This window comes from Lissotriton vulgaris, chromosome 12 (assembly GCF_964263255.1).
Source record: "Lissotriton vulgaris chromosome 12, aLisVul1.2, whole genome shotgun sequence".
In the NCBI taxonomy this organism is placed as follows: domain Eukaryota; kingdom Metazoa; phylum Chordata; class Amphibia; order Caudata; family Salamandridae; genus Lissotriton; species Lissotriton vulgaris.
Window position 1 is genome coordinate 79,269,615 of NC_141700.1, and position 15,355 is coordinate 79,284,969.

A 15,355-nucleotide genomic window follows, 5' to 3' on the forward strand; every position below is an offset into this window, starting at 1 on the left:
ATTTTTGGTGGAATTTCTAGTTGAAGTACTGGACAGTGTAGCCTGGTTTTATAGGTTGCCGCATTATCTGTCTTTAATTCTCTCAAGTGTCTGTGCAGTTCTGCATTTTTTCGACACTTTAAGAGATTATTTTTGATTGCTCTGGGGTCCACGCACATGGGTGGGACTATTCACTAGATTATGACTATAACAGAGATAACCCTACTACAGAACTGGAGTTACAGGACAGAAACTACTCCTTCTCAAGCAGACCCATGGTTGACCCGAAGTGCACTACTCGTGCAGCACAAAAGCTATACTTTCAAATCACAGCCACCAGATGGTGGAATATGCACAGTATATGAATCCTTCTTTTTTTTTTTTTTTTAAAAGCAGCAAAATCACTATTTAGTAGTAAATAGTTTTTCTCTTTACCTGTAGTTTATTGTGCAGTTTAATTTATTCACTAGTCTTTAACATATTCCACCTGTCTATGCTTTTGAATTAGTAGTAGTAGTAGTAGCATTTTTTTTTCCTTCTGTTCCGTTGCAAGATTTCCATTTTGGACACTCGCTATCAAATATTTTGTGCTTTACCTAAATCACCGGTGTGCACAAGAACATGAGTACAGATCTTGAATATACCTATAATTCTGGATATTTAACATTTAAGATGATGGATACCGCTCTACAACTCTCTTTGGAGTGGGATATATAACGTACCAATATTTCTTCATACCTGAGCCTTGTCGCGGTGTGCTTCTCGCCTTCACTACTACATCTAAATACCTCCGTTATTCATTAGTCATCGGATGTGCTTGGGTTCGAGAGAAACATGGGGTACTGTTCTGCTTGGATGTTGGAAGTGCAGCTGATTAAACTTTGGTGACATTTCTTGTACGTTTATAACTGGGATATCATGACCACTTGCCTGGGTAGTCGAGAAAATTCTAAATTGAAAGCAACAGAGTGGTGCATAGAAAAAAGCTTTGAACTCTAACCTGGTGTGATGTTTTTTCAGGCATACCTACAGACGCATTAAAGCTTTCCTTATGGACAACTATTGGGTCAATCTGTAATATAAATAATAAATTACCCACTGGAGCATTTTATAGAACGCTTAGTAGTCACTGCGTTCTGAGCCATATACATGGCACACGTGTAGCATACCATACCAATTTACAATGTGTAAATAATGTTTCACACTAATTAGTATGTACATTACCTAATTTTACGAATTAGTATGACTTTTTTAATGCATTACCTGTATAGGCATTTTGTAACCTATGATTTATAAAAAGAATGTCGGGCCATTCATTTATTTTTCGACAGCATTACATCTTTCATGTATTCACATGCTTGAATTTATCCACATTGTCAGCCTAGGAATCCTCGATGGTCTGTGTTTACATGATCAAGTGTATATGTTAAAACCGCAATACACCACATATACAGTTCATCCGATTACGTGACCTGAATTCTGGTGACTAAGTTGAAGGTACAGCTTCTCAGAGGCTCAAATTGCCAGAAGTTCAGAGCTTGGTAGGAATAAATAGGAGGGTGGGTCCCATGTGAATGTATGAAAAGTACAAATGCTGGATACAATAGTTAGATGAGTTGCTTCCATCACTAGCATTGAATCTTAGGTAGATTCACAAGCTAGAATAAAGACTAACAAAGCAGTGCCACAAAAAGAGCTGTCAGTACAGAATCAAAGTGCGACCCCTGTCTCATTGTCAAGTCCACTCTGAATTGAACATATAGTCTGTAATGCTTGGCAAATAAGTGCTACTGTATAGATGCCATTCAGTGGAACTCAAACAAAAAAGAGCAACTGTAGCTGCAAAACTACCAATGCTGGAGGACTGCATTTACAAGTAAGTCATTTTTTCTTTCTTTCATCAAATACATTTTCTTTTATGGTAAATATAAATTACTGTTTCAATGTGTATTAACCATAGAAGAAAGTGTACATTAAAGAGTACTATTGTGAATTGTCTTGCATTGTGCCAATTACTAACACATTGAGTATAACCAAAAGTAGATTCAAGGAAATTTGACTTGCGTTTAGTCGTAGTCTGAAATGAGGATGAGATAATGCTGCAATTTGATGTATTTGTGTATTTCTTCAAAGACAGAGAAGCAGTCTGAAAAGCATAAGCCTGCCGTTGATGGGATGTGATCATCTCTGATATTGCAATTTGCATGTGTGAGTGTAGTTACGGTTAGTGTCTGGTAAAGTTGTGCCTCCAAGAGTAGGTACATTTTTAACTGCTTCCCACAGGCTATATTGGCCAAGTTTTCTATGCTTTCTTTAAAAAATAGACACCCATTGTTATTTTAAAGTCACTATTTTAGAAAATTGATATGAAAAAATATTTTGTAAATCTTTTTTAAAAAGTAAGGCAATTTAGCTAAATAGATTTCAGTCAGGGAAGGATTATTGCAAGGACCACTTTGTCTCCCAAAAACTTTTTACTCAAGGAAATGCTTTCTTAATACCTTTGAGAACATCTTTAACAGCAACTCTGAAAAAAGGTTTGTGAAGGATATTTGGGTAAGCAGTAATGGTTGCAAAGTGAACGTTTTAAGGAAGACAGTGGTCATAAGTTACTTTACAGCTATCAAAGCATGCATTTACAGGCTCTCTATAAATGATTGTTGCCCAGCAGAATGTTATGGATCTTGTGGATTTCTAAAATTGTAAGTTGATGTAATGTGGTAAAGGCTTGCATCAATCTGAACCAAAGTGTTTTTATGATTTTAGGAACAGGCATCTTGGGTCTGTCAATGTGAAGAGGGTATGGTGCAAAAGCTTGAACAAGACTTCAAACTGGCGTTACAGCAACAAAGCTCTTTAGATCAGTGGGCGAACTGGCTCGACAATGTGGTCACCTTGGTCCTCAAACCTCATGAAGGCAGCCCCAGCTTTCCCAAAGCAGCAAGACAGTTTCTTCTCAAGTGGTCCTTTTACAGGTAAATTGAGGTGATCATTTGGTAACTTTTCAATGCCTGTATTATTCCTTTCAGTTAAACTTGACAATGTATCATCTTTTATTAGATGTATTTTTAAATCTCTAGTCTTTCACCTAAAAAAAAACATGTAAATAAAATCAGGAAATAACAAAAGCGCGATTGTTCCTAAGTGGCATCAAGGTTAAACAAAAGAGTTTTAAGGAGTACAGTTGCAAAAATATTACATTTTGTAAAATGAATGTGATAAAGTGTACATTGCCAAAAGGGGGGGGGGAGAGAATGGGCAGCATGGACTTTTGACTGGAGTGGATGCGGGTGGGTTGCCCTTTAAACCGGCATTTGCAATGCAATAGGTCTTGCATTTTCAAAACTTTGACCTATTGGTATTGTAAAATACAATGCCTTTTATTATTGCAGGTTTTTTAAACACATGAATAAAAGGCATTGTGATTTACAATACCAATAGCTCAAAATCTTGCAAATGCAAGACCTATTGCATTGCAAATACTTGTTTATTTGTGCTCGAGGGCTCTTGCACTTTATCACGCATGTCACAACATCAATACGCAAACTGGAGACCAATTGCAAATGGTAACGTTTGTCCTTCTATTAATCGGTGATTAGGCAGGAGGTCATGCATGTTATCCATGTGTTCAAACATGTGTAAAGTATGCAATTATCATAGCTGGCAAGGAACTACTTTACAATGCAGACTTTTCACGAGTCGACTTACCTTTATTCTGCAGCTGGCGGGGACACAGCGGGTAATGATATGGACACTTTAATTACAGAGAATTAATGACTCTGAATGTGAAAAAGGTGACACAGCAGGGAGTGTCGAAGTGTATAAATGTAAACAGCTGCCAGCATGGGTGACCTTTCACCTCATACCTCACTGCCTCCACATTGTAATCACCCCACCTCAAGCAGACACAACGCCCTTTTCAATGAGTTCATTAACCTAACAATGTTCACATCAAAAGTGAAAGAACAATGTTGCAAGTCAGTGAATTTCCAATTTCACCAGTACAATAAAAAGTGCACATTGCACACATATGATACAGCACAGCTATCGGCTTGACTTACTTTTAAACAAAGTAATTATTTGCAAGAACATGTGTGCGTATCCACCAGGCATTGAATTCAGAGCAAGCAGGAATAGCCCTGAAAAGACGCCCAACCATGCTCGAGTCCTACCAAAAGAAGCCCAATGCTAGGTAAAGGTAAGGACAATAAATGCAAACGGCGGCAGAAAGTAACAATAAAAAACAAGCTGAAGAAATGCTTCTTCACACGCACATGCTGCATTTAAAGGGCATTTAGAAGATTCCTGTGCCAGTTACTTCGCTGCTGCTGACTGCAATAGCATTTGTGACCAGTGACACTGCAGCTTCTGGCTTCTGCTGCAGAGTAGTGGGGGCGGGGTCAGCGAGTGTCATGTGAGTCCGGGGATGCAGCAGTGATGGCACAGAGCGCGTCCGATACAATGAAAGTGAAAGTGCGGTATGCCGCACTCTTAAAAATTATGAAATCCATCTCTGTAAAGTTGAGCTGTAGATCACATGCTTTGCATACTCCTGCCGTCTGGTGTTGGGTCCGGATGTTTGCAAGTTGTCTTTCCAGTCACGAGGTAGGTGACTCCTCCTTTCGGTGATAGTGAGCATGGGCATCGACTCCATTGTTATATTGCTTTTTCCACCATCTGGTTCAAAACCGTTCTTCGGGTTCCTCTTGGTGCGCAATTCACTCTACCCGCGTCGGTATTGTTTCAAACATGTATCCCACTTTTCTGCATATCTTATCCGTTGAGGAAAACCTCTATTTCGATCAGAAAGCTTCAGGAAGGTCGTCCGACCTAACCACGTCGGTCCACTTCATAGTCGATGGAACAGACTCCATTCAAATTCTGTCCTCCATGCCATGCGAAATATCCACGCATCGACTCACATGAAGTGTGCAACTTGTGCTTTTCTCCGGAGCACCACGAAACGGACTGCAACGCGTGCCGATGATTTGATCCAAGAAAATACTCCACGATCGTCGGGCTCGACGTCGCGAAATGCAGAGTCAAAATGTCGAATACACGCATCTTTGGTGAAGGATCCGAGCACGAGTTTGGGCCAAGGAAGAATAAGAGGAACTCGCCTCTTTTCCGGAATCGAACTCTGAGATGGAAGAAGACTTACCACAAGGACAACATCCCGTGAGTACCGAAAACCTCTTGCCCTAAAATCCAAATCAGCCCAAACAAAAGGCTGCGGTTCCACCCCCGCATTCGGGCACAGTGGTCACCTAGAAGATTTTTCAGACGCCCCGCACTCCGGCTCAGCAAACACATCGCTAAGCCTTCCGGCTCAGGATCGAGTTGGCCAAAATCATGCACCAAGCCAAAACCTTCAGGCTCAAAGCAGAAAACAGCTTCGGAGCAGAAATCCTTGGCACCGAAATCAGAAACTGCCTAGGAATCAAAACCTTCGGTGCCTAAGCTGAAAAATATTCTCAGAAGCAACAGGATCCAATTTTTGACTTCCCAACACCCAAATTGGACCCAAACCAAAAGGAACTCTATATAAATCCATATACAGGACATGTCCTAACTAAACCGCCTCAGAAGCACAAACCTGAGTCAGAGGACACACTTTATCATATTCCTTTGATGAGGAAGAATGTAGGGACCCACCCCTCTCCTCCTCCTCCTCCTCCTCCTCCTCCGATGATGATGATGATGATGATGATTCCTTCCAAGTAGATCCCTGGAAGGATTACACTGATTCACCCACAGGTAACAACCCAGATCTTTACCCTGCAAAGCCTGCCCCTCCGGACGATAATGTGGGATGTCTCAAATTACTTGCTGGATCTGCAGAATATCATGGAGTACAGTTACACAAGGAATCTCTAGAGGAAGATTTCCTATTTGAAATGCTCAGTACAAGCCAGACTCTACCTACGCTCAAAGGTATGATGAGACATGCTGATTATATTTTTAAAGACCCTCTGCGCACTCGCATTCTCACCCCTAAAAGAGACAAAATATGAGCCTGCTCCCTCTGATCCAGATTTTTTTAAAGGGCAGTCACCTCTCGACTCTTTAGTTGTCTCTAATACCAGTTAACGGGCAAATTCACAAACTACAGGGAATGCTCCCCTCCAGACAAAGAGTCAAAACTGTTAGAAGCCTCTGGTAAAAGAGTAGCCGCCCAAGCAGCAAGTCATTGCTGCATTGCCAACACCCAGGCCCTACTAGCCAGGAATGATAGAACACACTGGGATGAAATGGAGCAATTGCTACAATATCTCCCACATGAGCACAAAGCAAAGGCTCAGGATTTAGTGCCGGAAGGGAAGCTCATCTCCAATCATTAGATGTGCTTTAGGTGTTGCTGACAACGCTGCTAGAGAGATCGACACTAGTGTGTTATTAAGGAGGCATGAATGGTTGAGGATTTCTGGTTTCAAACCCTGTTCCACAGACAGGGCTCACAGCAGACACATTGCTCACTGCTTGGGGTGCTCACAAACAAAATCACACAATCCAAGGCTTATGGAGTCTTAAGTGCAAGAGTCTCCATATAAATCACTTAGTTTTTCAATGTCACCTCATGGATAAACCTTTTCCTAGTCCGCACAGACAACATGACAGCTATGTACTTTATACAAAAACAGGGCGGGGCACACTCTCTCCAACTGTCACGCCTAGCACAAGCCATTTGGAAATGGGCTATACACCACAAGATTTATCTCCTGGCAAGACATCTTCCAGGAGTAAACAATCAGATTTCAGATCTTCTCAGTAGACTACAACAGCAAATCCACGAGTGAGAACTTCATCCCCAGATTGTCCTGCCCTACTTTCAGGAATTGGGATTTCCTCACATAGACCTGTTTGCCTCGCCACAACTCAAAACGCAAGCCCAAACTTTGCCTCCAGGTTCTCATACCCGCTTACCAAAGGCAATGCTATGTGGATGAACTGGTCAGGGATATTTGCCTATGCTTTTACACCTCTCCCACTCATTCTGTGGGTAGTTCGGAAGATCAGACATACATCCCTAAAACTGATTCTCATAGCTCCCACATGGGAATGTCAACCTTGGTTCCCCACCCTGCCGGAGCTCAGTAGTTCCACACTAAAAGCTGCATCTCAACTCCAGTCCAGTGCAGCAAGCTTTGGCTCCTTCAACCTCATCCGCCTACTCTACATGCCAAGAACAAATGCTTACTGGGTAAATAACATTATCCTTTTGGCGAGCTGCGCATAAGAAAACAAAAGCGTGGCCACCACTGTGCATATTTAGCGCGGTGTGCATGCTATTGTGAAAGCGGACACGACCCGCTGTCAAAAATAAAACCAATGAACAAAAGAAAAGAACGTCAGCCATTATCCCAGCTGAGGTGGCAGAGCTGCTTAAATAATAAAAAAAGCTTTGCGAGAGCAAGAGTTTCCTGCCTGCAACAGGCAGAAGAAAGCCAATTAAAGAAAATAGTGCTCCCAGGCTCTAAATATTAACCAATCCGAAGCAAGCATTTACGAATGTCAATGACACAAGCCAATGACAAATATGGGAAGAGAGTGGGCGGGGCTTTAAGTACATACTCCATAACAGCATGCCTTGCAAAGCAGCACATTCGCTGCCCAGGCTCAACCTAAAAGGGATGACTCTTTTGGTAAAGATGCACTTTAGGACCAGAGTCATCGAGATGGACTGATGGGTAAAAAGTAATTTGTGGAAGTGCTTGAATTCTTCTTAACCCTGTGAAGTTGCTCTTGGAGCATTCAGTCCTGCCTTGTTTAGTTTGTTTTATGTTTCCACTCACTAATATTACAGGCTATGAGGATGTCCCCTGTCCCCACTTCTCTTCTCTCTGGCGTTGGAACCATTGGCGGCGTGGATCCGTGGCGATCCAATTATTTGCGGTATGTGCTGGGCCCTGGACTGGGAGGACTGGATTTCGCTGTATGCAGACGATGTCCTGCTGTATCTGACATCTTCGAGGGCTTCTTTGATATGCCTACTAGATATCCTCGCGATATTTGGCAGCTTTTCTGGATTTACCATAAACTGGTCTAAAGCCGTGATTTAGGTTTTGCACGGTAAACCGCCGGTTCTCCCGAAAGGCTGCCAGACACAGATTGCCACGGATGGCTTTCGATACCTCAGTATTTTCAATACATTAAATGCTATGCTACGGTTCACCCGTGATCTCCTACCTCCCATTCAGAGATTGAAAGGGGATATCAACCACTGGAAATCTCTGCCTCTCTTTATTAGGTAAGGCCGTTCTTTTTAAAATGATGGCTCTACCCCGCTTTCTCTACACCCTCCAAAAATCAATGGACTCAGTTCCCAAGTCATATTTTAAAGAGATAGAGACTCTACAGAGAACCCTCTTATGGATCGGTAAACCTCAGATTGCATTCGCTAAGCTCACCCTCAACTGGTACGATGGCTGCATTAGTCTCCCAGACATTAGGAAATATTATTGGGCAGCCTATCTGGCCACGATAAACCAGGGGACATATGGTCGTCCTGATGACCCAGGGTACGCCATGGATAGATTGCTCCTCCCAGGTGGGGGCTATAGTAGAGCACTCTATTCCAAACCCAGTAGGTACCCCCTCACGGGTCCGACCGCACACTCATTTCACGTGTGGCATGAAGTGACCAAACACCTGGGATAGGACTGCAGGCTTACATTGGCTACTCCCCTCTGGTTCCGATAAGCTGGGGAGCCTTTGGCAAACTAAACGGTTCGATAGGTGGACCTTATTGGTATTTCCCAGATTAAAACCTCTGGGTCCGGGGTGCAATCCTCCCATTCGCCACTCTCCAATGGCAATATAATCTGGCTGGCACGGAGTATTATAGATATCTGCAGGTCAGACACGCACTCCAGACCCACCTCGCTAGCAGACCCTCCCCTCCTGACGTATCCTCTCTAGAGGATAGGATATTGGACGGTCTTCTTCCTGAGCGGTCTGTCTCGCTGATTTACAAAAAATTGATAAACAATATGGATGATCCACTCCAGTCCCTTCAGGACAAATGAGTTAGAGATGGCCTAGAATTGGACAAAGAAGACTGACGAGCAGCGTTCTCCTCCCCAAGGGAAGTGGCAGTCCAAGCAAGGCTACGCCTTGTGCAGCTAAAGATTCTGCACAGAATTTACATCACCGGGCCAGGTTTGGTCCGGATGGGCAGAACGGATAGTGGAGAGTGCAGGCGTGGGTGTGGGATCTTTGGCACCTTCATCCACATACTATGGGAATGTGTGCATATACAATCGTACTCGCGGGTTTTACATCGCACTCTCCGTGAAGTATTTACAGTCGACTTGCAGCCCGAAGCTCGCAAGGGCCTTCTAAATATTTGAGAGCCGACAGACCTAACCTCTTATACGAAGCAATGGGTGACCCTGGCACTCCTGGTGGCTAAAAGGAACATAGCACAAAATTGGGGAGGGGGGGGGCCACAAATTAGCAACACTACGAAAATGAAAGGAAGATTTGGACTGGTGCATGTTCCGGGAAAAATCTGTATATGTGGCCAGACGGTGTCCCGGGAAGTGGAGCAAAGTGTGGGGGCCCTGGAACTTGTATAGAGGAGATATCTGTATCCAGCCAGGTTCCATGAACATGACAAATGGGGCATTTCCAGAGTCTCTGAAACCCCTTAATTGTCATGTTTTGTATATTGTTAATTGATTCACTGTAACCCAGGTTGGAAATTTGGATGATGTATAATCTCTTAATTATGTCGCAAAATGGTATGCAATGGGTATTTGTTTTATAATAAAAAGAATTATTTAAAAAAATTACAGACTATGGAAAGCTATGTGCAAATGAGTCTTGCCTGGGTCCAAAAGGCTTAGTTCAGTCTAAACGGTTAGAACACTACCCCTCTGAGCACTAGCAACCCAATACATCTTGCAGTTTTCTTGAGCCTCATCAGTGAGCCACATCTGGAGTCCCAATGAAAGTTATACCAAGGCCCCATGTATGGGCATACTCATGTAAGATGGGGTGTTTCACTGAATGAACTATTAAATACTTGATTTAATTTAACCTAGCTACGAGCATCTGTTCTCTCAACCATTGATTCCATCGTTTTTACTGTGCGGGTGTAGGGCTATCCATAGCTGTCTGGATTCTGCCTGAAATATAACAAGCGATCCCAAACTGGGAGACCATCTCCCATGCTACAGAAAATGTCATACCACTAGCTCCGCTAGTGTGACTTATCATTCAAAAATGGTTGTGTCTGGTTCTACTTGGCGGTCGCCCGACCCCATATTTTGCAACCCTTTGTGAGTTTGATCTTTTTTTGGCCACTAAATGTACTCCTTTTTCATACTTACTATCTGAATTTCCCTAATAATTTGTGCCACACATCCAACCTATTAAGTATTTTTGTTGCCTCTTTGTGCACTCCAGAATGTGTTCCTATTCCCCTTATTGCTTTTGAGATGGCAAGAAAGTCGCATTGAAAAAGAGTGCTTTTTCTGCCAATGATTTTTTTTTAATCATTAAGTTTTAATCCATGTTCTTCTCTGCCTTTATTTATTTGGTCATTTTTTTACGATATTACATTGTGATATTATTCTAAAGGTTGAGACGAGAGTTCTTGTCTCCTGGCATACTGCAATTTACTAGTTCTACTCTCTGCACTTGTGCAACACCGGAACCTCGGCATATACACATACAGTACTTCACGCCCCTCATCCCTATTTCCCAAGAAATCAAATACACTACCTTTTCTTCAGTTGTTGGCATTATTTCTGTATGTGATAACTTCTTTAAAAAAAAAAACCTGTCCCTTGTGGCTTTCTCGTTCCAAGCAGTGTTTTTTATTGATGACATTCAAACCGTCATTCTTCAGTTTGCTCACTTCACTTTTGTCATTTTGCTAATTTTTCAGTTCCATGGTTATTCGTGACCTGACACTGCGCAGTGCAGCAAGCTTTGGCTCCTTCCACCTCATCCGCCTACTATACGATGAGTACATGTTCTATCTTGTGGAGCATCGCGTGGCACAAGCCACCGGAGAGACACCCATTGCTGTAATGGGAGAGGTGAGTGTCGACCTGTGCTTCTTTTACTGGAGTGGACTATGATTCTGTGCCATAAGCACAAAGAATTTTCTTGGAAGTGGGCATTCAGGTTTGAGCAAGGTGAATTGAATCATTCTGTCAAAATGTTTTTATTTGTGGAATCTTTCTATAGAGTGTACAGTTTTAGTAACCATCAGGCTTGAATGGGCTAGATTTTGGTGAGCTCTTTGGTAATTGGAATTTTATTTTTATTGTAGTTTCTTTTTTTTATGTACAGAATAAAAAAATACGTAACCCTCAAATAAAAAAATTAAATTTTCAGATAAAATATATTACATGTTATTGAGTAAAAAGTATTACTTTTGGTTCATGCTATAGTCCCATATCGTAAAACATATTCTATAAAAAATGTTTTTAAAATACACATACATAGATTTAATGGACTGAAGATATCATAATCTTTTACATGCCTACCAAGACGTGTGAATGTTTTTTATATATATATATATATATATATATATATATATATATATACACACACATCTCTATCCCTCATTTAATGTGAAGCCAAGTCTGTCTGACGGCAGCATGGATGCTGGATGCATCTTTTTTGCTCCGATGGACCACAGGAAAGCACTCATACCACATCATCTCATAAGTTGCATGCAGTGCAATGAAAAACAAATTTACTATGCAAATGCTTTAATTCCAACCAAACTGCACATCATAATCGAGGTATGTGTCTGCAGATTCAAACCGGGAATTCATTTTAATTTGTTCACGCCTCTCGTCCATTGTTGAGTAGTTTTTGAGCTGATCTTGGCAATTAAAGTTTTTTTTTCTTTTGCAGCGTCATTATTAGTAAACTTTTTAAAGCATTTTTCTGTATAGTTAGAAACAATTTCACTAGTGGGAAACTTGTTGTGGCACAAAGGTAGGTAGAATGTCTTGCACTAAGTATTGTAGCACAAAAGTAGTCCAGATTAGAGAATGCATTTGACGTGAGAAATCTCGAAAAATTATTTCTTCAAACCAAACACATCTTCACCCATTGAGTAGGAAACTGGATTTTGTTGCAGTACTCCACACTTTTTGCCGGGTACTTGATGCAACTTTGACTGAAGTGTACTGGGTTCCTGCCAATCAGGTCCCAAACAGCAGTGTACTTTCCCCAAAACTGTATGATTGTTTTCCCCATTGGCAATACTTTTAGCACCCTCTGTAAGTTCCTAGTGAATGGAACCCAGTGCCTGGAAGGTCACCCAAGGGCTGCAGCATGAATTGTGCCACCCAAATGGACCCCTCGCCAAACACATGCAAGACTACCACTGCAGGTGCTGACAAAAGTGAAAACACGACATGGCATGAACCATAACATTGCAAGAAGTATTTGTAAGTTATCCAGTTTTGGGGTATTTTTCATAGATTCAAATGCCTTAATCATTCCCCGTCGTCGTAGTGGGAGTCATTTCAGCCCTAAAGCACTGTACTTAATACTACACGTGATGGCTTACCTGCATGAGCAGATATGCCCATGCGCTTGTCATTTCTGTTACTGCCAGTGCAAGAGAACAGCTCATATTAATAAACCCACACTGTTTCCAGTGTTGGATTTATTAATGCATGCACCCAGAGAGCACTTTAGAGGTGCCCACTGACAACCTACCAGCCTCTGGTGTTTTGACTGACTGGTCTCTGCCAGCCTGCCATCCGAGGCAGATTTGACCTCTCCCAGGGTGAGGTCCTTGGCTCTCAGGAGGCCTGAAACAAAGCCTGCATGGGAAGAGTGTTCACACCCCCTCATTGTGAATGACCTACTGATTAGCACTCCTAGGCTGGCGAGCTTAAAAGAAGCTACCGCCTTTGAAATGCTAATCTGGCTCCCCTCATAGGAGAGGAGGCCAACCCCACCTTGTTCAGAGTCCTTTGGCACCTGGACAAGCAAGAAATTAGCTAGTCATTTAGGCATGCCCACCCCTCCCAGGCTAGTACCACCCATAAGCTGGCCTAACTTGAGGTGGAAACCACTTTTCAGAAGTTGCCATCTTTTTGTTGGCACACTTAAGAACTCTGGGACAGAGTTATGTCCACTTCCCACAGGACGTGGTCATAGAGGGGCAGGGTACTTACCTCAGGGGTCAGTAGCCCATTGGCTACCACCCTACACAACTTACTCCCCTAAATTCAGTATTTGGGGAGCCCCTGGCACCAGTAAATCAGATCCTGCCGAACTGAAAGATGAAGAAGGACGTGATGAGTCACATCCTGCAAGAACAGAATATCCAGCAACCTGCCGGCCGGCCTGCCTGCTGCCTTCGCCAGTTGCACCAAAAGTTGATTTGTCCTGTAGCTGCTGAGTCCGCAATGCCCCGGAGACCGGCCAGCACTTCACCCAGGTACCAAGACCTCCTGAGAAGTAGCGAACCTGCTTCCCTGCATCCTGCAGGAATCTAGAGACCCCTGTGAGGACTCTGTTGCCGCAGAAAGCCCAACACCTGAAGACACTACTGAGCCCATCTCTTTAAGCCCGAGTTGAAGTGGGCCAATAGTGTTAGGATGGTCTTCAGGCCCTCCAGAGACCGAACCCAGTGTGGGGTCACCTCTCATGGACTCCCCGATGTCGCCTTCTGTCTCAGCACGCAGGCCTCCTCTACCGCTTCCAGTAAGAAAAACCTGACACCTAAGTAAACCTATGCACCCGTCGACCCTGGGCTGTGGAGAAGAGGACCATAGATGACCCTGTGTACCAGATATTCGTGAGGCCTGAGGCTCCCCCTGTTCGTTCAGCCCAACTGGCGTACCAGTCCAAGTCTGCAGCATCTTTATGCGAAGACTAAGCTCCATAGAGTAAATTTGGGCAGTCAATGCTGTTTTGCACACCTAGTGCTGCTGGTGGTGTACTGCATGTGCTGCCTTGGCACTTGGTCCTGTAAGTTGCTGTATTGTACCTGAATGTCGCATTGACTTTTTTAGGATAACATTGCAGCTCCTAAAAATTGCACTGTCAACTTTAACTGACAGGAATTTCTATTTAAAAACCTACTTACCTGAACGAATTGCTTTTGGTGCCTAAACATATATAAAGATAGGAGTTATTTTTATAAATCGGTGTGCATCTTCTGATTGAGTTGTATGTCTTATTGACTTTTGTGTGGATCTATGAATGTCTCACACTCCCCTCTGATAAGCCTAAGGCTGCTTGACCATATTACTCCCTAGAAGAGCACATTGAGATTGCTAAAGCAGGTCCCTGTCCACTCACAAAGGAACCCCTGGACTCTGCATGATATAGCTAATTTTGATGTCCTATAAAGACCCAACTTCCTACACATTGTTGATCAACAATTGGCCTTTTGAGTTGATTAAGAGAAATGAAACTGGAAAAACATAACCTTAATTGTCACTTTTGCCTAATTTTAAAACTATTTATAGTTATTTATTTTGTTACATATTTTCTCAGGACTAGTGCTACGTTTGTGCTGTATTGACAAAAGGCCCTTTACCAGTCCCATCCCCAGATAAAGATAAAAATGTGATGAACCATGTTTTACTGTAAGCGGTTCAGTGTTTTTGTAGTTATCTTCAAATGCAAGCCTCTAATACATTCTGTTTCCGTTTGAACTTCTTGTAAACCGATCTCATCAAAGTTCTTATTTGGCCTGAACATTGCCCTCATCTGACCCTATAATTTGCCACAAGTTTTTTCATACAATCTGCTCATCAACGCCTATCTAATAGAAGAATTACAATGCATGGGTTTAAACCCCCTATATGTATTTGATTCCTCCGGTCCTATACAGTATGTAAGTGCTGCAAAGGCAACAGAAATTACCTATTAAGTGAATCTGATCACATTGTGCACTTTATTCAACCTAGATCTGTGACTGGGCATGAGTGTCAGAAAAGTTTCAGCACTCCGTCATGATCTCCTTGTGTTTGTTCTGTTTGCCCTAAGTTGGTAGGGTATACCTAGACCTGGGTCCCGTGCTCACTTTACCACCGGATTAAAGCTAGCCTGGCTGATGAGGGCTGGTAGCCAAAAAGCGGTCCCAGGATGCTTGTTTCCGGTTCAGGAAAGACGGGGCTTGGCAGTTCAGACTGGACTGTTCCCATGTGGCACAGAGTCAAGACTGTTTTGCATAAAGCTGTGTCTGAACTGGGGTGGCGAAGTGAGCTAAAGAACAATTATGGATTCTCCCAGATCTGTGACTGGGGGTGAGTGTCTGAAAAGTTTCAGCACTCCGTCCATCATCTCCTTGTGTTTGCTTTGTTCACCCTAAGTTGGCAGGGTATGCCCAGATGTGGGTCCCTTGCTGGCTTTGCCACTGGTATCAAGCTAGCCTGGCTGA

The 15,355-nt window shown here is 42.8% G+C and overlaps 1 protein-coding gene across 3 annotated transcripts in view; it reads left to right on the forward strand.

Moving 5' to 3' along the window:
- RFX2 (regulatory factor X2) overlaps positions 1–15,355 on the forward strand; it is a 183,561-nt gene that overhangs the window by 144,665 nt on the left and 23,541 nt on the right. For all 3 annotated transcript variants that reach the window (XM_086947229.1, XM_086947227.1, XM_086947228.1), the window contains 2 exons: positions 2,746–2,954; positions 10,874–11,027. In XM_086947229.1, coding sequence (XP_086803355.1) covers positions 2,746–2,954; positions 10,874–11,027 — 363 coding nt within the window. The remainder of the gene's footprint in view (positions 1–2,745; positions 2,955–10,873; positions 11,028–15,355) is intronic.